The sequence below is a fragment of the Lathamus discolor genome, chromosome 4 (assembly GCF_037157495.1).
Source record: "Lathamus discolor isolate bLatDis1 chromosome 4, bLatDis1.hap1, whole genome shotgun sequence".
NCBI classification, from domain to species: Eukaryota; Metazoa; Chordata; class Aves; order Psittaciformes; family Psittacidae; genus Lathamus; species Lathamus discolor.
Window position 1 is genome coordinate 73509377 of NC_088887.1, and position 26300 is coordinate 73535676.

The 26300-nt window shown below is 41.2% G+C and overlaps 1 protein-coding gene across 1 annotated transcript in view; it reads right to left on the reverse strand.

Annotated features, from left to right (window-relative positions):
• Positions 1-17754, reverse strand: part of RAP2A (RAP2A, member of RAS oncogene family) — a 31446-nt gene extending 13692 nt beyond the window's left edge. Inside the window, exon 1 of the mRNA XM_065678035.1 lies at positions 17408-17754. Within this exon, the coding sequence (XP_065534107.1) occupies positions 17408-17721 (314 nt within the window). The 5' untranslated portion in view covers positions 17722-17754. The remainder of the gene's footprint in view (positions 1-17407) is intronic.
• Positions 17755-26300: the final 8546 nt, after the last annotated feature.

Sequence of the window (26300 nt, forward strand, 5' to 3'; positions counted from 1 at the left end):
AGCCTACCTATTCTGATGATGTGTGCAAAGGCAATGAAAAATGCAGATACCTATTAAAAGCAATATAAGCCTCTTTTACATCATACGGCAAATCTATATGCAAACCTTTAGATGAGTTATTATAATACTTTAAAATATACCATAAGCTTACTGCACAAGGAAGCACTGACAAAGATGGGGGAGGAGAAGGAAGGAGACCAAACAGATTTGTACCAATTCAGATATATCAGAGTTTATGCTTTGTAGTTGTGTTAAAGAAAAATCTTCGAGACAAAGATAAAATATAATATATGAAGCAGCATCCAGCCCTTCTATAAAGCACAGACTCTGGGAAGTAACTTATCAGGACAATGATAGGTCTATTTTCTTACAGATTTGGTCAATGCTGATATCAAGAACTCTAGTTTTTCCTTCTGCCTACTACTCTTCCCCTCACCGTTCTCCAGTCTATAATTAGGGCCGAGCACATACCAGCAGTTTCCTCCACAACTACAGCACTGACAGGGTGTCTTTCCCACAACAACTCGCATACAATTTACTCATTATTCAGATTTCTAATTTGTTCCAGACATTGAACCACAGAGCCACTGGGGCAGGAAAGGACCTTGGGAAGTCTCTAGTTCAATATGCTGCTCAGAGCAGGGTCAGCCAGGAGATCTCAGCCAGCTTGCTCAGGGCCATGTACAGTCTTGAAAACCTCCAAAGACAGACCTTCTACAACCTCTTTGGAAACTTGCTTGAGTGTTTAGTTTAGCTTTGCTACAGAATTCAAAGCTTACTAGCAGGTAATGAAGGAAGATGAGACAAGCAGATGACTGAGTTGCATAAGGCTTGTTTCCATAGAAAATGGGCTGAGAAACAAATGCCAAAGCTATACAAATATTTATAGCCATTTATATAGAGGAACTGATAGTCATACTTACAGGACTCAAGATAGGCATATATGCTAGAATTCTGAAAGCAAAGTGAATTAACCAGATTTTACAGAATTAACTAAAGCTCAAGCAGAAGTTAATGACAACTTCAATCTCTTTATCCTGTACCTTTGAACTATACAAATTTTTTAGTGGATACACAAAGTAAAAACTTTGGCTAGCAAAAATCCGCAAATGCATATGCGTTTTAAAAGGGCCAGAAGACTATAGTCCTGCGAGGTACTACTTTACTCTTCAAAGTGAACATACTCTTATATTCCTTTAAACAATTTATAATCACTGATAAAAATCCCACTGCAAAACTTAAACAATTCTAATAGGATTTTCTCTAGCTCATTAAAATTACACTTTTACAGTCTTCAAGAATAGGCCTTAGAATTAATTCAAAACCTTCTTAGCAGCATCACCTGTTTTCAGAGGATTAGAGTTCAGTAAGGATCTTGTCATGCTGTCCAGTCAGAACCACGCAGAAAGCAGCAGTTTCTCCTCCACATTAAGGTAAGAACCTTTTTACTCCGTGAAGTCAAAGCTGCTGACTTTCAGCACTACCCAGATCCACCCTCTGAAAACATAGGCAAGCTTTTGGAAATGTAGGCAAGCCTGGATCTCAAAATTCACCTCTGATAACTTGATTGCCACCATCTGGTCTGCAGAATCAAGCATTACGTATGCATATAATCTACATTTCCACAGTGGTTTTTAGTTAGTTACTTTTTAAAGAATTTGACCTTTTGCAATGAATCTAGCTTCAGGTCACTAAAATTCTAGGAAAAGTAAAATAAAAATAATGGCATTAAGAGATGAACAACCTGGCATAAATTTCTGTTCTCTCATCAGTCCCCAAGTAGAAGCTAAGTCAGGTAGATACCATAGTTTATACGATATTGCATAGCCTGAAGAGAATTTATGTGTCTAGTAGAAAGGAGACACTTCATTGTTGCCCTAGTAACCAAAGAAGAATACAGCTTAATGTCCTTCAAGCTAATAAAAATATCCTACAATGCATATAAGAAAACTGCAAAAAATACTCTGTTGAGACAGATTTTCCTCACAACAGTATGATTAGGTTATCACTCCGGCTATTTTTTAGAAGATAGAAAACTTTACAGAAATTCTAAGCAAGTGGCCACACTGCTACAGTGAACCAATTTAAGAGAAAATAGTAAAACTTTTATAATTTTCTTTTACTTCAGAAGTAGCATTATGACTTCATGTCCTTTTGACTACAGTCAAGCCCTCTTACCAATACAAAATTTGTCACCAAGAAAGAAGAAAACCAGACATGAATCTGAAGGCCTTGACTACTTTCATTAGCAGATGCTCTAAAAGCCTCTTCACTCCTACCGAGTTTCTACCAGAACATTTGACTTTCAACTTCGGAAAGATAAACATTCTGCCATGACTTCAGAAGGATGGTGGCCCTTATCTTAGAGAATAATTTATCTAATTACCGTAAGTCTGGTTTAAATAATTGGAATGCCTGAATAAACAGAGTACCAAGAAGGTTTTCTTTTCCACAGTTTTCAGAAGTGACCTCTATCTTTGACAATGCAAGATCGTAACTCTAGCAATGTGATTCAAAAAGAGCACTTTGACTAGGTTAAGTGAAACTTTCCATATCTGAAGATGAATATACAAAAATAAGAGCTTCCAAAATCATGTGGGAGTTTTGTTATTTGTTTGGGGGGTTTTTGTTAAGTTTTGGTTCAACTTCGAATATAAAATACTACCTCTCAGCATACTACCTCTATGTGGTGGATATAAAGTATGACTTATTGATAAACTCTCCTCTATGTTGAGCATAAGCTTCAAAAATAGTTTTCTTAGGAGCTTTCTTTTCCATTCTTCCTGTAATAAGACATTTGCCAATTAAAGAAAAACAGCAGCACACTACTTCATTCTAAATCGGCATTCAGAATATATTCTAAGACTTGAAACTGATGTTTACCCATACTTGTATCCAGAACTTTCCTAGTAAAAACTTGTTTATAAAATGACATCAAATATAGAGTATCTAGCTCATAAACCAGTAAAATCTAAGCATTTCATTCTTCCGTACATGTGCATATATATGTCTCAAATCTAACATTTGAGTAACTCTTGAAATGAGGCCTGCTAGAATGAGGAAATCTGATATACTCATAATCTCAGATGTTGAGCTATTTATATGTTAACTATTGTACAAATGTTAATTTCTTTGGGTCTAGTCTAGGATAAAAAAGCTCCCTTTTCCCAGAAGAGTTTTACTAACAGCCATTTTATTGTCTACAAAGATATCTTGTAGCATTCAGTCATCTTGAAGACCATTTTATCTTGCTCACTTTAACCCTATCAGCTATTAGGCCATGCCTGCACCAACAAGGCCACCCTCTGGGACTCCATCACCATACAGCTACCTACACCACTGCATCTCTGGGATTTTAAGTCACCTGCCTGCTTTGGCCAGTGTCAAAGATGTGTCAGCAGTGGAGGGGGTGCACCAGGTCAGAGCCCAAGGCTCCTGGCTGTCAGCTTCCCTAGAGCACTGAAGCACCTCTGCGGTGGCTGTATGCTGGCTGATGACCTGTGTCACCCAAAGAGATGGCTACTTAGCTGAACTGATGGAAAGGATGGGCTTTGCTAGCAGATCGAAAAAGCAATGAGTGCATGCGAGAGAGGGAAGGAGAGAGAAAAAGAATGAAAACCTTCACAAGAGGCTACTTTACTTACTGCCATTATTTCTCAGAAGGGGATAAAACAAATAAGCCAGGCCAACCTAAATAACTTCTTCAAGATGTTCCCACATGGGCATCAATTTTAATATTGCTTAAATTAGGCAGGAAACAAATAATGTGGCTTCATATTGGTTTAACCAGACTTGTTCAGAAAGTAGCTTAGTGACAAAATTTTCATATGTGGACAAAGCCTATTTTAAATAGAAGATGACTGCAGAACCTTGTGAAATCCACACTTTGGTTTTTGTCCTGACCCTACAGGCTGGAAGACTGAAAAACTCCTCTGCACATACATGCATATATGTACATTTTAACTGTTAAAGTGGCAGCATTTAGGTAAGTAACAGTTTGATACCTTAGATGCTAAACTATTAAATACTTTATTCTGAGAAACAAACTACTACCACAATATTTAAACGTCTGTTTGACACGTTCCAGGTACAGAAAGGATGACAATTTGTATATTTAACCCTCAAAAGTGACAGTAATAATGGTAAGAAAATATTTGAGAAAGTTGGATTTCTTTTAAGAAAGAACCTATATTTAAAGGTACCACATACCTTAGTGTCCATTATACCTTCTGCATTGAATCACTAATTGGTAACTAGAATTTCCTGAAATTGTCCACTAATTATTTTTTCCACATTAAGTTGTCCTATGCAGAAAGGCCATTTCAATTAATATGAAGGTGTGTGCGTGGGTGTGAAGCCCAGACTGTTCCCAGTCCTTTTAATCTAACCACATTTCTTGCTGACAGACAGAAAGTCTTTCAAAAGGAAGGCGTTTTGATCATCTCTGGGAGAGGAATGTAGACTTCAATTACCAGTCCAATTATCCCAGCTAGGAAGGCAATACAATTGCTTAATTTTAGAGTAATAAGGGACTTTCAAGGTGTGCCTTCTCAGCTTCCTTCCAAGTTTGAGCTTTCCATTGTCCCTTTCTGGCAGATGAAGCCACCATGACGGCAGTCACTATTTCTGAATAAAACCTTCTGGAGGAGAATTCAACATACATGAAATTCAGTGATTTCAGACCTTCAGGTTGTTTTCTGTCTTCAATATGCTCATCTCAAGTTAAAAAAGGATGCGGTTTTGGATATTTTAGCCAAATACAGTTTATGAGGGTTAGAACAAGACAAAAAATATGCTGCAATAAACAGCAAATGATATTGAATGACCCAAGTTATGGAAAATCCATGGAAAGAATACAGAGTAAACTTGGTTTTCCAGATCCGATTTTCTTTCCTATGTTGAGTCTACAAGGTAGCAACTCTGCCCAGAGGTGAAAACTTCATAACTAGAGGTTTGGCTTTTTTTTTTTTTTCCTCAACGTGTCCCTATCAAGCCTAGGGATACGCCAGTAAATCCTGCAACACACAGTATGCAGGCCACCCTTCTTCCCTCTTTCTTATGTTCCAGAGCAGCCTGGACTTTTTAAGTTCAAGCATCCTGACCGTAGCTTTCCTCAAACCTTGGTAGGTAGAAATGGAATTATTATTATTGATTTGTTACAAAAGGAGTAAGGGGAAGCAGCCAGGAGAAACCACTTTTCCATCATCAGATCAGACTACCATGATGCTTATCTTGAGCTTTTTGTGATAAAGTTTTCAGATAGATAATGGCTATTTTGAACATATCTGCTATAGTTCAGTAGTGTTACTGAGGGTTCATAGTGTCTGCAAGTACTAGTCATTTCCTTCCCCTAAGAAAGGGCCCCGATTCTAGTTAAACATTCATATTGTGTCCTGTCTGTACACCCTTACAGCTGCCCAGTAGCTGAAATCTTGGCAATTACTAACATAGCTACAGTGCAAATCAAAGAGATGGGAAGAACAGTAGCTTTGGTCCATCAGGAGGCTGTTCAAGGACTGCATTTGCTCACTATGGTTCCTAAACCCCACACTTGCACAGATGTAAAGCAATTCCAGTAATCCTCCAATTACATGGACAGTTAAGAATCTGAGGCACCAGGCCTGGTGGCAGCAGGACTACTTCCACAATAACGCCAGACCTTTAAGTAAAAAACTGGTACTCCTAGTACTAATAGGAACAGCATTCTTTGCCAACAGTTGCTGACAGACTCATCTGATGGGTAGCAAGCATCTGACTTTGGATGGTATGAAATCTGGGTACAGAAAGCACTAGAAATAAACAGGTTACAAGGTTTGGCTGAAAGCTGTTAGATGGTAAACAGACTCACCAGAAATTTGCAGCGACTACATATTTTATGATAGTGACACTTCAGTAAGTAACAGAAGTTACATAATCCCAAATGGAACAACTATAATGTATTATACAGTGCCAGACCAGAAGCAAGATATTGGCTATACATTCGCACATCCAGGCAAAACTATCATCTGATCCATAATATAATCTCTAAAGACAGCAGAGGATTCTTCAAGCCTATTCCCATCAAAAACAGCCATTCACCACACCAACAGACAGCCTAGCTTCTCCTGAATTTGAATAAAGTTTGGGAATATCTGGATTGAGTGAAGTTCCAGAATGTGCCATAATGCCTAAATTTTCTGGAACAGAGGATCAAGGAGCAGAGGGCTACCAATTTTATCACAAGGCCAACCTGTAACAAATACTGGAGAAGCAGATGATATGAAGATAATATTAAAAGCTGCAGTTGCTCAGCAGGTTAAGTGAGGCTGCAGACATTCAAACTGCAAGGGAGTTTGGGGAAACACAGAATAGATGCCTATGAAGACTAATTAATCAAGTTATTCACATTTGATATTTAACATTAAATCCCTATGGACTCTCAGAAGGCTACTGTGGTATCATCTGCTTCTCCACTTTTTTCCTAGTAAAGAGTCTATCATCCCTCAGAAAACTCTTTGTACAAAGACAGCCACCTAAGAAGATTCTACTCCAAATACAATGCTATAATCAGCAACATAATACAACCTGTGCATAGAATGCTTTTTAGAGAAGGAAGACATCTGAAGTACAAGCACTGCCAAGCCCATGCTGTGGATCACCAAGTCTGTTGTCTAGTCGATATTCTGTACTAACAAGATCCATACAAAGGCATTCAGAAATTCACTGCTCGAAATGTAAGGAATGCAACTCATGTGAAAAGCAGGAGGTAAAGAGAGAAAAACATTCTGATGGAAAATATTTCAGATGCAAAACTGGGGTAGGTAAATATACTGGGACCAGAAGAATTTAGGGAGCCATGCTCAAGAGAGTTCTCCACAGTATTTCTGTACACCCACTTAATTTCTTGATAGGCCACATCCATCTAAAGTTTTTTTGTCAAAACAAGGCAGCTGTCTGAAGGCCTTCAGCTGCGCAAACCCAGCTGAGCCATATATTGGAATCACAACAGGGTCACACACCTAATATCTCCTGGGATTTATAGATGAGGCACTGAAGCAGCTGTGTCCCTTGAGTGACCTAATTCACTAAACATTCCTCTGTGAATCTAGTAACACAGTAACAGTAAGATAACAACACACGCAACCGATACCACTTCCACAGGAAGTCATGGGAATAAAAGCAAGTAGTGGCAATGCTGTTTCTCACTTTTAACATGGCAGTACAGCGATTACAGCACTGATCAAGGAGGTGGGAGACCTATACCATACACCTTCTTTAGTCACAGGAGTTTCACATCTGCTTTTCCCAGGAGACTGCTCCAGCCACTAAGCTACAAGTGAGGTTGAGAAAACACTCTTCAGTCTTCCTGTTGACGATGAGCCACTAGGAGGACAAAATACATGAGAGCAAATTCACAAGTCCTAAGGGAACAAGAATAGAAAAAGTTCAGGTGTACATGCTGAAGAAAGATACTAGGAACAGAAATCCAGGAATTTCTTAGGACTGTCAAAAGTCACTGCAAAAAATGCAGCCTCAATACCCCATATACTGAAATGTCACCAGAATACTCCCCTAGTCCAAGTGACCACAGTATTTCAGGAAAGTCAGCTGTTGCTTCATAATGACACAATGGCTTCCATTTTTCCCCCCCATTCTTTTAGAATTTAAGAGCTTTGATCAGTGAGAAGGCCGGCCTCTCAAGAGAACAGATTCTACATATACAAGGAGACAGCTCAAGTGATTTGCTGCAACAGGACTACACACCTCAGAGCAAAGCAGATTCCCAAAGATCTGACACAGAAAAGAAACACTAAGCTATATTGCAAGACCCATTTCTCATCTATTTCTCAATAAAATGCAAGAGAAGGCCGACACTGGGAGGAGGGGGCAGGGAAGTAGCATCTCCTCCAGTGCACTGCATTTTCCAAAGATCAGTGCCAGGATCCCCCACTTTGGACAGCATCCTGCACATTTGGTACAAAACCAAAGCCAATCTCTGCTACCTCCAAACCTCCAGTGTATACTGAGGAGGTCACCTGTTAAAGATCCCACGCAGATCAAACAGATTTAAGTGGTACTACATTGACTCCTTCACGTGCACTCTCCTCCCCAAACCTAACACCGCACCCAGGCGAATTCATTCCAAATTACTGTTCGGATTTTGATTGTGGACTGCAGCATTAACCCAGCAGAAGGTGACTCATGCTTCTCTCTTCCAGGCATTGTAGGGAGTAACCTGCATGTCAGCTACCAAAAATCTAACTGCTTCCGAGACAAGCAGAGCAGATGCCTTCTTTAAACTGCAAGATGGCAAGCCTGATTTGCTCAGACACTGAGAAGAGCTCAAGCCATTTAGATTTTTTTGGATGGGGGGCATGGGAAGTGTATGAAAGGCACCTGATAAAATGCTCCAGAAGAAATAGCTCAAGGTGACCATCTTCTGCACTCCAAAATGTTAAAAAAAAAAAAAAATAAATTCCTGCAGTTACAAAAAAAAAAGGCAAAACAACCCCCCACCAAACCACAACTAACCCATGAAAAACACAAAATACCATCACTCGATTGGTTTTCAGCAGAAGAGGGGCAAATTTTAAATATGAAATCAAGAACATGCTAAGAAAAATTCTAAAGAAAAGCAGTTCTTGAGAAAAGACTTAACTGAATATTTCTAGATAGGTCTTACAAATTTCATGGGCTTTTCAAGAGAAAAACCCCAACACATTCCAATTATTTGCATATTTCTAGAATGTTTCAAGTAAGATTTTGTACTGTAGTTAAAATGATGTTATAGCAATGTGGGAAACCGCAACCAAATCTAATCAGATAAAATAGGCTGATTAGTACTGGCTTATCCTCTATATTGTAAAATATATTAGGAGTAAAAGCAAAACTTGCTTGTCACAGCAAGCACACATACGGTCCAGAGGTAGTCTTTGTCAATATTTCTTGAAAGCACCTTTTTTTGCAATTAATCAGAAATCCAGGACTAACGCTCTTCTTCACAACATTCAGAGCACTTAAGTTCAGCACCTTTTCCAAGTCATTTCCAGCTGATACTCCCATGGGAATCTCAAACACTATTAATCTTTTAGTTAAGCTGGCTATGTGTTCACCAGAACAATAAATAACAGGAAGTCATCAAACCATTCTATAAAGTAAGAGTTGCATTTTATTTTACCCAGGTCAGTACCCTAAGCTGTCACATTCTAATATTTAAAGTGTTTAATGTCTGCCTCATTACCCTGACTTCTTGCAAAAGTTAACAATATTTTCAAAGTTGTTAAAGCTCCATCTACATGACACAAGCAACATTTCAAAACAAGCTAATCAACTCTAAAAACACTTAATCTTTGGTCCTTCAGCTGATCTTTCACCTAGTCCAGCCACAATTAAGAAAAGAATTGAAATGTTGTCACCACTGCATTTTTAAAGGGTACAGCACCAAACAACTGAGCCAACCCTATGACATTAATGTTGAGAAAGGATAACATGCCCGTATCACACCTTTAATTCTCTTGTCTAGACTAGGATTTAAGACAACACAGCTGTTAAAATGCAATCCGTTAACAAAGAAAGTGTCCGAGTTGCACTCATCATTGTACTTAGACTATACTGTTTGCCTTAGTGCAGCAAAAACTGAATACTAGCTGTGTATTGGAAAACTCTGAAAAACAAAAAGAAAACAGAAAACCCAAAACCACCAAAGAAAAACAGACCAGCAGGAAGCTAATGAATAACAGAACATGAAGAAGCAGATAGCCATAGTTCTTTTTACCTTAACAATCACGTAAATTGTAAATCTTTGTGCAAGTTACTACGTGCCAGGATAATTTAGCACTGCAGTCCCAATTGCTTGCCTATTCTCTCTCAAAACGTTATCATCACATACCACCTACACAATTTACAAGGAGGAAAAAGAAGGAAAAAATAATGTTTGAGTAACACTTGCTATTATTTCAGGAATGGAAATAATCAGTAACCCCAGGTTTGCTCTCAGGTGCAAGAAATAAAAACCTGACACAGAATTATTAAGGGGAAGACTACATGTAATGAGTTTTTTGGAGAGCCACCCACTCAGACATTTCAAATTTTCATCTAAAAACTTCCAAATGCCAAAGAATGCATATTTTTGAATTTTCAGTCCAAAAAGTATGCCTGTTAACACAAGAGTTTTAACTAAACATACTGTTACCCAGAAGGTTTTATGTATGGCCAAACAACAAAATTTGTCTTTACCCATATACTATCCAACTGAAGAGTAGAGAATCATGGTTATTTTGAGATGAAAGTTACTGCCAACTATGTTGGCTATAAAAATCAGTATTTAAAGAATTATTGTCCTCCAGGCAAAACAGAAATTCAAAGGCAAAACAGAAATTCTAATGAGCAATGATTTTTTTTTGATAAAATTTTCCAAGCAGTCATTGCAAAAATCTGTGTCAAAATAGTTTAATGAAGAGCAAGATAGAAAACATTCAACCCCAGGCATCAATGAAGTACTATTGTACTAAACGTTGAAAAGCCATTAAAATCACTGTTACATATTTGGTCTGTAACACATTAAATAGCATTTTTACAACACAGACATGATCAAGCAACACTGCGCAACACAAAACGAATTTAAGAAGTCTTGCCACACATTGTTCTACTACTTCATTATTGTAGCTATCCGTATTTATTCACACACCACTACAACATGAGCTACAGCAGTAATTAAGACCTTAGAAGAGATGATGCTAAGTGATACAAGCATCATAAAAAGATATAGATGTGCTCTACTCTAAACTAGCACAATCTAACCTAAACAAGCATACAGAAGGAGCTTGCCTACCTGACTTTTCCAATAAAAGTCCAAAGAATACCTAAAAGCAGGAGGGGATAAAAAGATTTATTTTCAGTGCACACATAAGGAAACTATCACGTCACTTTACCTTACAAAGAAAAAATAAATAAATCTTAGAAAATAATACCTCTGCAATCATCTGGGGTGAGGGGTGGAGGGCAGAGGGAGCAGCCAAAACCTGTCATGGTTATAAGCATTGTCTCAAGTTATCATGGTTTCCCTAGAAGTAATTCAAAGCAACATAAATATTTCAGATTATCAAGAAAGTATGTGTGCACGTACGTGTGTACGCATGTGCGCCCAAGTGTCAAAAGAGTCAAGAGAACTCTGCAAGTATGAAATTTAATTCAAAAGCTTCTGCAGGAAAACATTAGTGTGTTCCAAAGATGCATGAGCACCTTGAAATATCCAAGTTTAAGACTAAACCAAGCAACTTTAAAATAATCCCCTATAACTTCAAATTGCATGCTGTCAGAGACATGTTTTAAAGCATGTATGAACTCCTCAGTTGAATCAAGAAACCTATAATTTTGTCTGACAGAATTAGTTCATTAATTTCAAATTAAAACAAAGGTTGATTTGCAAGAGAAAAAGATCTAAACTCTATATAGCCAGAAAGAAGTGCTGGAAAGTTATTCTAAAAGCACAAGAAAATAAAGAAAAACTAAAAATCTGAGTTTAAAGCCAAATAAATTTTACAGTAATGTCCTGCATCTGTAAACTTGTACTCTATTAAAGATACTATTACAGTCTATGTACCAGTTCCCCAGTAAGACATAAGAGATGGCCATACAGCTGAAGGTTCTGAAGTTATGTACAGACAGGGTCAATTTGATACGACTGATTATTTGTGTGTACCACTTCTTTAGATCTTTGTATCACTACAGATCTTAGAATTCTATCCAGGTTCTTACAGTTTCTCAGAAATATGTGCAAGTGTTTGATGGGATTTAAGATACATTAATCTGTTCTTCCAATAAAGTGCTAAATATCATCTGACAGGTGCACAAGAGTGGCTGGCAGCTTGGCCAGGCATCCTATAGAGAATGGGGACCATGCTTATTACCTGCTCTGCCTTTTTCATGTAAAGATGAGTACTCTAATCAGCCCACAACACTGAGATTATTGCATGAAAAAACCTCTTGCTGAGAAAGACTTCAGGATTTCAGCCTGTTCTTATTTCTATCATCTCTACACAGTCAGCATCTATGAAAGTCCTTAGACATTTGTCAAGCTTTACATACTGTATTTCAGAAGGAATAGGATTTTCCAAGTTTCATTTCTACCAAACCCTTAGGTATTCCTGGAAGGCTGGAGCTACGTTTGTCGTTGACTATGTTATATCAGTGCTTATGAAGAATTCTCTAGAAAGTTAGAAAAATTAGAAAAATATTTTCTGAAAATAAAGATGAGAAGCATAGAGAATTTCAGAAATCTTCTAAATTCAACCATGCTTAAAGAGGACTTACGATCTTTTGAGTAAAAAACAGACCTAATTTCCATAGTACTTGGAAAGCAACTTTTTCAAACTACATTATTTGCACAATTTGTAATTTCAAGTATAGTTTTTCAGACTTAATCGCCATTAAGTCACTAAATATGTCCCTTAGCACTGACTGAAGATGCCGATTTCACAATTAGTACATTTCAATAATTACATCTCTTGTATGTTTTACATTACCACACAGAATCCCTAGACTGGGAGACAGGCTCTCACCCTGATAACAAACACCACCATAAAGAACATTCTCAATCCTGAAACACATTCCTGTGATATTTCTTAGCAATATACCTGTATCACTGAGTCTGCATTTTCAGCCACTCTAAATTAATACATGTTCTGGTCTTTGCTTTCCAGAAAAAGAGCAATAGATTAATAAAAAGGCTTTTTTGTTTTTTCACTACTGGAAATAAAATAGTATTTTTGAGAAATGCTTTATGCAGAATCTGTTAAAGAGTCTCCAAAACACAAATACAACATTCCTGTCTTTAAAGTGCTGGTCAGACATCTAGAGAAACTATTGCAAGTGATAAGCTCCAAAAACTTTGGGTTCTTTTCTATTTCTGTGCTTTAGTTTCCTGTTCAAATTGAAAAAAATTCTTCTACTAAAAATACATATATTAAAGCCTGGAGGACCGACTGAGAAATCACGTTATTGAAGGCTTCATAAGTACCTAGAAGACATATCTAACAAGGTTTAAACATACCTTCCATATCCAAAATTAAAATTCAATATATGATAATTAACAGCAGATTCTCTTCAGAGAACTTTCTAATCATACAAAAGACAAATACAAAAGTGTTAGTTACCCAATTCCTTCTGTCCACCAAAAAAAAAACCAAACAAAAAAAACCCACAAAAAATTACACTGCTTAGCCTACATATTCACTACTTATTTCTAAATCTTGATACCTAACTGAGGTGTACTAGTTCCAATCTGTTTCATTTGACAGTTTCTGCTCTTCCTCCGCTGCAGATCTTCGCTTGCATGGGCTGCTCAGTTTAGCCTTGCCCTCCCAAATAAAAGGTTTCTCCAGAAAACAGCTCATTCTGCAACTACAGCGAGTTCTGCCAGACTGTTCTTGGCTGTCAAGCTTGCAAATCCATTTTGGAGGGAAAGAAGGTCCCAGAGTTGCAGCACCTACGAATGCACAGGTAACATCTTTTGTATAACATCTCACCAGGAGGCAGTAAAGCAGCAGCTGAGTCCTTTTATCCTTCTTGTATACAGAAAGTAAGAAGCACTCTTCAAAGCTACCACATAAAAAAATATGTTTACTTACACCCCATCTTCCCAACAGCACAAACCCCCAGCATTTGCAAGAACCAGAGGAAACAAGGCTTAACAGACATATTAGGCACAAGTAGGATCCAGAAATTTGTGCCAGGTGCCCAAAACCCTAAGATCATGGGGGCTGGAACACTTCACTTCACATAAGCAGTCAATTGGATAGTGATTAGGAGCTCCCAAAATGCTTACGTAGCTACCATCATCAGTGGTAATACCTTCAAGCAAGCAAAGAGACACTCAGGTTCCTAAACCCAGAGATCAATCCTATACTTTTGGCCTCTTTCTGCACAACTCATCACCCTACATCGGGACACAACCCCTCTGTCCTCCTATTTTCTGATTACACTCCTCATCCAGCAAAACAAGGCATCCACAGCTTCACTCACCACAGGCACATCCCCCTTCATCTGCTTCCTGGCCCCCACATCCTGATACCAAAGCACAAGTTTCAGATAAGCAGGGCTAGTTGCAAGCACTGCAAGAACAGCTGATTGCAAAAGATTGCTTTGTACAACACAAGCTATAGCCAAGTAACTTCTTGGGTAGAAACTATTGTAAGACATAGCATCTGGAGGAGGAGGAACAGCAGCTGTGATTTTTGCACCATGATCCTTCATCCAATGCCAGCAGCATTCTGCACAGTGAGAAACTGTCCCAGAGTACAGTGAGCACTTATGAAATCTATTCCTTCTCCTCACTCTGTGTCTAGGCAGAGCTATTGGGTGTGTACCCATCTGCTCAGAACTGACAGGGCTCCTTCACTGAAGGCAAAGCACTTGGACTCATTCTTAGGAAGACCTAGACAAAAATATTTTATTTACTTTAAAAATAAGAGTATGGTTTACATTTAAACCACTTTCCAGCAAAGAACTTTAATCACCTGTTTAAAAGCTATGGAGGCATCCTCCACTCTTGATAAAGCCGTGCACCATGACTGAAAGGGATGCAAGGCTCCCATGCTACACAGTACACAAGGAAGACTGACTACATAGTTTTGCCATAAGAGCCTTCTCTGTAAACTGGGAGACCTGGATTTCAGTCCTTTTCTGAGTCTATTTATGCATTGTTTTTTAATATTAAACAGACACTTAATGAGAACAGAAATACACTGGCAAGAATGACCTCAGACTCTTCTAACCACTAAGCTCCAGTTAAGTAAGGTCCACTTGTTGTTGTCCTCTTTCATTCATGAAGATGTCATTTGTTCCTGCAAAGTAACTCAACTTCACCAGGTGGAGTGAAGGATTCCCTTAGCTTAGTTTGGCCTGGTATGTGGCGGTTAGACCAGGGAAGTAGAAGACTCAAGCTTCTTCCTGAAGAAGGAAATTTACCTGTCTTTTCTACTACATGGGAGAGTAATTAAAATTACTCTCTAATTATGTAATAACACAAGGATTTATTCATTAAGAAAAAAAATAAATTGCAAGGACAACACAAAGTGCAGAGATACCCGACAGTTAAGAGACCTAGCCAATTGGTTTTCCAGAACAATGAAAGTTCAGAGATTTTTAGATCATGGTTTTGTATCAATGCAAGTGTACAGTTGTTACTTTCAGGCACATCTCATCCAAAACCCCTAAGTAAACAGGACTATGATTATTTTTCTCTCAATATGGATTAAATGTATTTGTGCAACTATAAATTATAATTTAGAAGTCTTTGCACAGGTATAAATCTTTAAATATGCATTGTTCCAGTTTAACTGGTAAAAAGGATGCAAGCTTAAGTCAGCAGCACATTGTCTTACACCACCTGCAAACTTAAGTTCCAAAATGTAACAACAACAAAACAACCCACAAATATAAGATGAGGTGAGTTGAGAAGGAAAAAACCAGTACACTTGCTGAAACTACATCATTTTAATATTGCAAGTCAACAGCATATCCATTTAAGTTACAACTGAGGACTTGTTAATATTTTCAAGATTTTAGCTGCTTTTAAATTACATTGTGAAAGACAGATAAGCCATGTTTTAATCCTGCATTTCACTAAAGTACCTAACCAAAAGCCAAAAGTTAAAGCCTTGCAGTAAAGAGATGACAGAAGCAGCATTTAGACCCACTGTCGGCAGTGCTGAGCCAGTGTAACTATGGAAGTACAAGTTGCTTTCTATTCTGCTTCACCTAGTTACAGCTTGTCAGCTGGGGTCTGAATGCAGATGTTCCATTGCAAGGCGCAGTGCAAGCTGCAAAAGCCATAGCTAAGCATTCATAAAGTAATTTATACATTGCTGATTTAATACAGGAACACCAAAAGCATTTATTAATGATTATAGTCTACCCTAACTACTTAGAGAAAAAAAAAAAAAGTTCCTCTGTAAGATATGTGTGAATAATAAAGATCATGAGAGTGTTACGGAAAACACATTTTCCACAATAAATTCAATTCCACTATAATCCAAAATAACTTCATTACACTGGGATTAAGAAATCCCCAGTGAAAAAGTTAGGACACGCATTAAGAAACACCTACTACAAAAGGGTTGCAAGTATCTAAAAATATCATCACTTGGTCTCCTCCCTCCCCTTTCCCCAACTTGCCCTCCTCCCCAGTTTCAAAATACATCTTCCCCAGGCCTTGGGTCTGGAATGGTAGTTTCTGCAAACAGACCATGCCAACCATATGATTAGCCATTATCACGTTTTAGGCTCCACTCTTCATTAAGATGCAAATCCAACAGCTGTGGTCCAACTTAGTTATTTACAAGGGTTCCCCCTTTCAGATGTCCAAGCCAAAGCTGCAACCAGTTCTGCGACATAATTACAACCTCTCTCCACAGGCAATAACAGATCTCTGTCTGCGATGATGTGGCCAGCGGCATTTTCTCATCCAGGCTACGGTTCAAACGGTTGCTATGATTTCAAATAGTGTGTCTACCCTTATTTTAGCATGACTGGCTGAATTTCAGCTGCTGACATCTAACTGATTGACGCATATCTAAACAACGTAGTGGTTATAAAAACAAACTGACAGTATTCACCGGTGTTTCACCACTGTGGATTCACTCGTGACAGAGCGGCTGGCAGCGCAACCATGGGAAATTAAGAGAAACACTAGCATATATATAAGGCCTAACACTCACAGCCATCATGTCTTTACCCAGACCCTTGCGTTCTGCACTTCTAAAAGGAGTGGGAAGTTCACAGAGGTACCTAAGAAGGGACCTGAAAAGGCAAATCTCTACCTGCCGTTAGAGGCATGTGCCGCACGAAAACACCCAGGTACTTCCCGTGCAAATCAGCTACGGCACATCCACTAAGAAAGTACAGTCGAGGACAGACTCGATGCAATACTGGGGGAACTGCTTTTCCGCCGCGGGTTACACCGCGCCCGCCCGCCCGTGCTCAGCCTGTCTGCCATATTTCTCGCAGGAGCACCCCAAACTTACCGCGTCGTAAACGCGAACGGGGGATGGGAGCACTGGTGGAAGGAGGGTGGGCAGCGGAACCCGCCAGAGCCCCCTGCCCCCGCTCCGCTACCCCTGCGGAACGCAGCCCGGGGAAGCCCGGCGCCGGGAGAGAAGCACCGGCGGGAGTCCCGCCACCCCGGGGCACCTCCAGGGAAGGAGGGAGGCGAGGGAAGGAAACCGCGGGGCAGGCACCTGAGCGGGCGGCGGGCAGGGCGTGGGCAGCCCCCGGGCCGGAGATCCGGGCCCTGCGGGGCTGCCCGGCGCGGGAGAGAAGGGAACGGAGAGGGGGACAGGCGGCCCGCAGGCCCCACTGGGCCGGGCTGGGCCGCAGGTGGGCGTCGGGCGCGGTCGGCGGAGGAGCGAGAGGCCGGCAGGCAAGTCACCTCTTGACGCGGATGATCTGGTCGCGCATGGGTCGGATGTCCTGGAAGCTCTGCTGGTTGACCAGGCTGTAGACGAGGATGAAGCCCTGTCCGTTCTTGATGTAGAGGTCCCGCATGGAGGCGAACTGCTCGGTGCCGGCTGTGTCCAGGATCTCCAGGACGGAGGGGGAGGCGTCCACCTCGATCTCCTTGCGGTAGAAGTCCTCGATGGTGGGGTCGTACTTCTCGATGAAGGTGCCGGTCACAAACTGCACCGTGAGCGCCGACTTCCCCACCCCGCCCGAGCCCAGCACCACCACCTTGTACTCGCGCATCCTCCCGCCGCCACCGCCGCCAGCGCGGACGGAGTGCCCGCCCGTCCGACCCGCACCTGCTGACGGCCCCTCCTCACCCCCCCGCCATGGGCCGCCCCACCCTGCCCGCCGCCGCCGCCGCCGCCCCCGCCCCGCTCCCGCCCGGCGGATGCTGCCGGCCGCGGCGGCTGCTGGGCGGTGCTGCCGGCGGCGGGGCCGCGCTCACGGGCTGCGGCGCGGCTGAGGTGGGGCGCGGACCACGCCCCCTCCTGCCCCTGTCGCCACGGCAACAACCAACCGGCCGGCGCGCGGAGGGGCCGCGGGGAGGAAGAGCGAGCAGGGAGGCGGGCGGGCGGCGGCTCGTCACGTGGCACCTCCCCCGCCGGGAGGGGTGAGGATGGAGGGAGCCGGCCAACCGGCGGGAGCAAGCCGTCTCACGTGACTAGGACGGCAGCAGCTGACTCGCCTGGCGGCGGCGGTCCCGCCTCTCGCCCGGTGCTGTCGCCGTGGAGACAACGGGCCCGCCCCCGCCCCGCAGCCTGCTCGTCGGGCCAGCCGCGCCGCACGCGCTTCCCGCAGGGCCAACCAGGGGCCGCGCAGCGGTCACGCGGCTGGCGGGATGAACCAATGGGAACGCTGGCTGGGGAAGAGCGGGGTTGGGCGGGCTCTCAGCGGCCCCGAGGCCGGAAGTGCCTGTCAGGGGCCCGTGGTGCCGGGGCTCGGTGCAGGGGCCGCTGCGGGCGGCTCGGTCCTGGGCCTCGGGAGCGGCATGTGGCCCGGACGGAAGCCGGTGTCGCACCGGCGAAGGGGGGGTGCAGGGCGGTAGGGTGATGCGGCGGCGCTGCCCCCTGTCCCGGTAGGTGGCAGGAGTGCGGGAGCGGGGAGAGGCCTTTCCCAGCCGCCCGAGTTGACATCCCGTGCAGGCTCCCCGGTTCCGCTTCCCGGTGCGCTGGGGGAGGGTGCTTTGTCGTGGTAAGTGCTTGCTGGTTTAAACCTGGCATTTCTGTGGAGGCTGGAGGCGTCTCCGGAGGGCCCGAGGCCAACACCGTGTTAATCACATTCTCTTGTACAAAAGTGACAGGGATTCATGAAATCCAACGCACCGATCCTGTGAGTGTAGTGTGTCCTTTGAGTGCACTGCTGTCGTCGTGCTGGGCCGGGCTTGCTTGGGATGTAGCTAGGTTCTTGTTACTGATGAGTGCTACCCCCTCATCCCCCTCTGATAAAAGGCCAGGAAAGATGGTGGTACAGTTCGGGAAAAATACTCTATCTGAACAGTAACAAAACTGAAGGTGATTGATGAGATGACAGTAACAGTTTCTCATGGGAACCATTAGTGCTCTGGAAAGGTGCACATTTGTATGCTCCTCTGTTTACTATAAGATAAGACTCCATAATCCTTTTTTGGTTTTTCATTTTTGAAATTTCTCAAGCATCACTGCTTAGAATGATCTGATGTAAGGAGAAAAGATTTTCTTTCTATTAGAGGCTTAAGTTTCAGTCACAGCCATTTGTTTGCTGACCGTTTTGACTCTCCGAAAGCTGTCAGGAAAGGAGCTCACTCCTGGGGCTGCTTATTATTCTTATTCTGCTGTTCTTCCCTTCGCGTTGTCATGTCTTCATTTTAAGTAAGGTCTAAGGTGTCAGCATGCTTTCCAGGCAAGCCCAGTTCTGGTCTGCTTCCTTGTTGACTTGTTTTCATGTTTCCAGAGCTCACTGGGAGCTTTTGGGTGGCAAATGTATTCCTGGCTTTTTGGAGCACATTTGTTCTCTCTCTGAGTCTTTGGTGAAATGCTTGCCATGTGCAATGTTTTAAGCTTTCTAGTGTTTTGTTTGGGCATTCTGTTTGGTTTTCCCTCTGTGTCTTTTTAGTGCCCACAGCACTGGTCTATCTGCAAGAAAAAATATTATACACTGGCCTCTTGCAGTGCCCGTGTAGTCCAAAACCACTGAAGCAAAATGAGAACGCGACACATACCTGTAAATATATTGAATACCAAAGGCAAACATGGATTATTTTTTTATTTTTTTTTACAGGACTGTGAGAATCCATTTGTAAATGTTTCAGGGCCTGGTCAATCTAGTCAGAAGTGAGCAATGATTTCAATGAATAATTTCATTTCTGTAAGGTGACTTGACACCTTCAAGTAATAGAAATGAGCCTACAAGAACATGGAATAGCACAAAATACAAGATACTGCGTGTGTGGATTAATAAGGATTTGTAACATAAATCCAGAAACCCTCCATCAGGGTAATGGGAAAATACTTGGCTTCATTAGTCAATGCTGAAAGGAAGCTACTAGTTCAGTGCAGTTGGGGAAAAAACAAATGTGACTGTGGTGTGCACACAGTCAAGCTTCTGGGTGACTAGTGAGACAATACTGTGTCCAGTTCTGATAAACCATGTCCAGGAAAGAGGAACTTGTACAGAAATACACCTAGGATGGTTACTGAAAAGAACAAAGCTTATCTACAAGAGTACACTAGGAATATTTGTCTGATTAACCTAGGAAAAGCAAATGCGGAGGAGGGTTGGGGGTAACCATTAAGTCAGGGTAGAGTTAAGCTTAAGTGAATACGCATTTAAGATAACAATATTGATAGAAGAGCATGGATTTAAACTGATTATAATCTAGATAGCTCCTAGTTTTCTATCTCAGAGGGCTGAGGGCTTTGCCTTCGATTAAAACCAGTGAAAGATGAACATGTGTAACAGGCTTCAAATTGTATTGTGCTTCAGAACAGGAAGATGATCTATACAAAATAGATTTGTGATCTGTGTTGAAGTGAGGAGATTTGGGCCTCCCTTATTACTCTTCTTGAGACTGGAACAATCTCCTGATGTTCAATACTCCTCAGAAAAAGAACTGCTGATTTGCGATGAGGATGATGATTAGAGTGGGAAGGCAACAGTTCAGAAAGAGATAACAGAAGTGTTCACACTAGAAAGATTTACACCAGGTGTTCAGTCTCATAGATTACTGAGTTTGATGGGCAGCAAAGTGTTTTTCCTCTTAATAAGTATAGGGGAGTGATGTGTGCAGGGACTAAAGAAACATGTACAAACTCAAAATATAGAGGGACAGTATGGAAGGAGCATGGAGGATGGAAACGAAAAGGCAGAATGGGCAACTGGGGGGAGGTAATGGATGCCTTGAATGGAGGACTGTTCCTAAGGATCTCAGATACTTTGTTGTGAGGCTGAACACCTTCCCATTGCTCTGTTTTTCTAGCCTTCACCCTTGGTGGATTTTGATTCACCTGGGGAGAACAGCAACATTGAAAATTTAGCTAATAAGTGCTGGACGCTCAGCCCTAAAATCAAATACAGTATCAGTTATGTGGAATTATTTATAATGAGGTGAACATGGAGCTGTTTAGGTGCTGCCAGTCTTTCTTTTATGCACGCTGCTTATACTTTTGCTGTCCTTTACCGAAGGGGAGGAGGGGGGAAGAGAGGAAGAAGTAAATTTCATGGAAGAGAAACTTCCTGCCACAAAAGATTGAGCTGGGCAAGGCTTACCAGGCAAGTATCTCAGCCCACAGCATGCTTTCCCAGCACAACTTCCTCTGCAGCTTCTGAAAGGAGACTCAGGAGGCATCTAGTCCCTCTGTGTTGTACAGCTGGGTTTTGCCAGCTGCCTAGGATTCAGAAACTTCAGTTTAATTGCTCACTTCTCAAGTCTTTTTTATGTCTTATATCAAACTACTCTATTTCAAATTTCAGCAGCCTGCAGCTAACCACACTCTTTTATGATGAAGTTTCTCAATAAATATAGATTTATTTTTTTTTTATCATATGCAGAAACCACCATACTGTTTCATAAGTTTTTTGCTAGCTGCTGTTGCCTCTGACTAAACATTAGGGCATGAAAGAGGAACAAGGTCTCTAGTACCTGTTTTAATTCCAAAGCCAGGGTTTGATAATTCTTCATTAGTAACAGTACCAGTGGCAAGATGTAAACTGGAGTAATGTGAAAAATGGGAAATCCATAAACCCATAGCCCACTCCCCCTGAGAGCTGAAGATGGTCTTCTGATGCTGAAGCACAAAAGAACATGTGAAATAGAGTCTATCTACTCTGCAGGCTGTTCTAGTGTATATTTGATTTCCCTGGTCAAGAGACTTTTTAAGTGCATGTTAGTAGAACATCAGTGATTTCCTGTCCTTGGTTACTGTCATTTTTTTACATTTGGGCTTTTAGTGCCATTCTTTCAGCACATGGATTGCTCCTAAGCATGTGTCATTACAGTATTTTTGGAAGTGTAGGAAGTGTTAAGGATTGAGATTATGTTTAGTCTTAAATATTACTTGCTATATTAATTATCTTATTAGAACTGTCCATTAAAGGTGTTAGCAAATTCAGGGTACAACTAACTGGAGTGAAAGGTGGCTGACTTTTCTTACGCTATCCTTAGCATTTTCAGATGATTACACTGTTAATTTCCCTTTCATCCCATTGGAAATATTGTCCTTTTTTTATTTTACTGACTGAAAATTTGTAGGGGTTTGACATCTTTGTTCATTAAGACAGCAGCTTTCTAGAGGAGAGCAAGAACCACCTGAGTGCACTTGCAAAGGGAAAGGAGGTTGGACCTCCTCTATCCTGTTTGGTAGTGGTTAGGTAGCAGCTTTGGTAGCCCAAGAGTCCAACCAGTGGCAGCAAGGTATAGGAGGTATACTTAGCACAGTTAAGTGCATGGGGGTGGATCTCAGCTCATCCATTGAGTGTAGCAAGTGAGCCAGTGATCAGCATTGCAGTGCTTTAGTTCTGGTACCTGGTTTTGGGAAGAAATTCACAAAGGTGTGGTAAGTGATAGGAAATTCTTGGCAAAATTGAGACTTCAGCGTTTGGATTTCTAGCAGTCAAGCATACTGAGCTGAGAGATCTTAAATCAGCTGAACAGAAATGTGTGGGCAGATTTTTTCTTCTCAGGTTAAATTGCTTATAGCATTCATTAAGCATGTTTAGAGTCAGAGAGCCAAAATGGTCTCTTGCACTTCCTGTGACTCCATAGGAGTGTAAGCAGACCCTGCTTGCTGTGTTAGCTTCCCTGCTCTGCCCAGAGCTACACTGCCTGTCTCCCCATGACACCTGTGCTGGGCCATTTCAGCTCCCTGCATTTGTAGAAGGTGAATCCAGACTGGAAATGCAAATTGTTTTATAATTGCTACCTGCCAGGGACTCAGCCATGGAAGAGGAACAGAGTTAAGGCCGTCCTCAGCTTAAAACAGTTTAAACCCCCACCTGTTTCTTCCCAAGAGACTGTTTTGTGTTGTGAAGGAAAACAAACTAGATTAAATTCCAGCAGAACGAGATTCAATTAATGTGTTCTACCTTACAACTAGAGAGGGCAACAAGTGTGAACACAATTACTGTGGCTCCACCAATAGATACTCATTAAATTGCCATACCTGCCACTTTCAATTGTGTACTCCAGTCTCCAGGGTCTGCCTTTTTTTGTTTTTTACAGTTTGAAAGAGATGGAGGCAGTAGGACAAGGCATACTGCAGCCTTCTGTCAGTCGTAATTTAATTTTCTAACCAGAAAGGATCATTAAGGCTTCAGTCCCATGGGTTTATTTCAGAGCATGGCCAGTTTGATAGCTCTGCAAATCAGGACAGCTTTCTGCTGTTACCATCTCATGAATGTTCTTTCCAGACATTGTGAACTAACCATTCAAAGGAAGGGGATCACTTGTTGAGGGTTAGGGCTGATGTTTTCTAACTACTTTATGCAGTCAGATAGCCATCCCTGTCGCATAATAGGGTCATCGTGTTTAACTGAAGATGGTGGTTAAATTTAAAAAGAGTAATTGCTTCTGGCCCCTGTTTTTATTACGAGTGAAAATTTGATCAAACTATTCCCCAAAGCACCAAGAAATTTAAGTGAAAATATTACCGTTTAGTTTGTGACCTGATTTTTTTAATAGATTTTAGCATAGTTTTGGTGGACTTCTGCTGATGGGTTATGGCATTTCACAAATTTTTTTTTTTTGCTTCCCATAAAAGCAAAGAGGAAACCTTGGTGTTACTAATTTTCCTGCAAAGCTTCCATTGCATATCTAAATTTTCTAAGAAATACTCGTATGCCAATAAAGTTAAGTTAAATAGCTGTCATTCAGATGTAGGTTTGAAAGAGGGAAGGTTAGTTTCAGGATAAAAAAGAAACATAGCAAAATAAACTAAACCCAGCTCATTTATTATGCCTTTTGACTCTTTCTTTCTCCTCATGATGTGCAAAAATAAATCAATTCAGTTGCAAGACTTAGTAGAAAGTGAAGATAATGATAGTTGGTTTTTATTAAGGTACAAAAGTCTTGCAGTATCTGTCACAAGTCACATAGCCACTTTTTTTTTTTCCCCTGAGTCAGACTTGAAATAAGTTTAACTCCTTCTCTTTAATAACCAGAGTGTAAGCATCAGGGACTTGTATTTTGTAGGTGTCAATAAAAATATAATATTACAGTTACAAAAATATTTTCTTTTTACATGGTTATTTTGAGCAAAATATTCAGAACTGAATTAAATTGTAAGATGCCTTAATTTCTGTGAGTTACACTGTAAGTTAAAATAAGATTTCTAATACAGTTTTCACGTTTCTTCTATATGCATTTTCTTGAAAGGGGCAGCATTTAATCTTCATCTTGTGTAATCAAATCATAACTTAGATCAGTTCAATTCAGTACGTGTCCTAAAACTGAGGATGCATCTTTTTGATGTGTGTCCAAATGGACACATTTGCTCTGGGTGTTTGGGTTTTGATCACCTGTTCTGGGCTGTGGAGCTGGTTGCTCTGCAGAGTATCCAGATCAAACAGCAGAAGACCCCTGAGAAATCCCTGAAAAGGCAGGTTTTAAGGGCAGAATACAGAGAGAGAGTTTCAGTGGGACTGGCCATTGCTTGAGGGATGTGAGATACCCCAAAAATCTCAGCAGCCAATTTATCAGCCGGTGCTGCCCTATCTCCATACACAAATAGCTGGACAAGTATGCCCAGCTCAAGTACGGGCCCATGCTCCCTCCCTCAGTGAACAGACAGATTTAGATAGGAGGTAATTTGGGGATATGGGCGTGGGGAGGCAGGTCTCACCTGTAGAGTCACTTCTTTGTTTCTACCTGAAGGTCTTCTTCTGGAGTTGCCACTTCTGGGAGCTTGTTGAGCCCAACCTCTAATTAGCGGAACAGGAAGTTTTAACTAAAAGCCTCAGAATCCTAAATTTTATGTATGATCCTTATCAACATAGGAGTTGCTAACCACTGGCCTTCAAAGATAAACATTAAAGACCTGAAAATCAAGAGGGTTTGCATCCCCACGCTGATCATTGGATTTGCCTTTTAGTCTTTAGATATTATTGCTTCATTTCACTGCTTCTTCATACATTAAACGTGTTTTGTTTTGTTTAGGTGTTTTTAACAGAAGCCAGAAGTCTCATGTTCTTGATCCTAGTAGCTGGTGCTTTGAAAAGACCCAATATCATAAATTTGTGATAAAATCGGAAGTTTTGGCAACAGTGACTATGGATAAAGAAAAAAATAGCTCAGTAATCATTCTGAGCCTGGAGAAAAGATTCATGCAAGGGAAACTCAAAAAGGAACTGAGTTAGTGAGGTGTATGGTACTCTCATACTTTATTTAGGTCTTCAGTGCTGTACATGAATGCAACCTGTGACTGCTGTATTCGAGTAAACTTTCAGAGCTGTGCTATGTGGGAGGCTTATCCAACAAGCACAAGACATGTATATGCTACTTTAAAGAAAGAAGAACCATAGCTCATTTGCTTGAGGAAAATAATACAAAGAGTTAGCTCCAGCGTCTCTTTGCATACCCTCTTGGGATATCAGTGGGGGCTGATACAACTGTAGGTAGATTGTTGCAAAATAATTGGGGAGCAATTCAGAACACACCAAATCTATACTAGTGGATTTTTCAGAATGATTCAGGAACTTTCATATAGACCTGATCCCACTGCACAGAATGGTAGTTTGTGTTGGGCTGACTGCATGTTTTCTGGACCATGGCAATGCAGCCTGTTGTGTGTGTGTGTCTGGGAAAGGAGGGGAGGGAATAAATGTGTGTCCCTGCTCCCCACAGGCCCATACTTCTTTTGGAGGTGTGTGTGTACATTAGCTGTGGTTATATGTGTAACCACACAGAGGGAATGCATAGGGAAAATATGTTTCTGTCAGATAACATTATATCTTTCTTTACACAGAGGAATGTAAAAACAGCAAAAGTTGCTGGTCACTGTGGTCCTGGAATGTACTCTTAACCATACAAATCAGCCACCACCTATCTAGTTAAAGACTAGCTTTTCATAAAATACTCTTACAAACAAAGAATTATTGAATTGTTGAAATTATTAAAAGTGTGCTAGAAAAAGAAAAAGGTGTTGTATTTTAAAAAGTGGTAATTCAATTTGCGTATATTGTCTAAGTGTCTGTGTATGTAAATAGCCTCAAACCCCACTGAGTTTTATTTAAACGCAGTCATAATCAAGAACTTTTTACAGAGTGGTTAATTCTTGCCTGTTTGAGCAAGAAATAATATTTTTTCATATTCTAAGTCAAGTAGCTGTCCAGAAAAAAAGGATGATAAT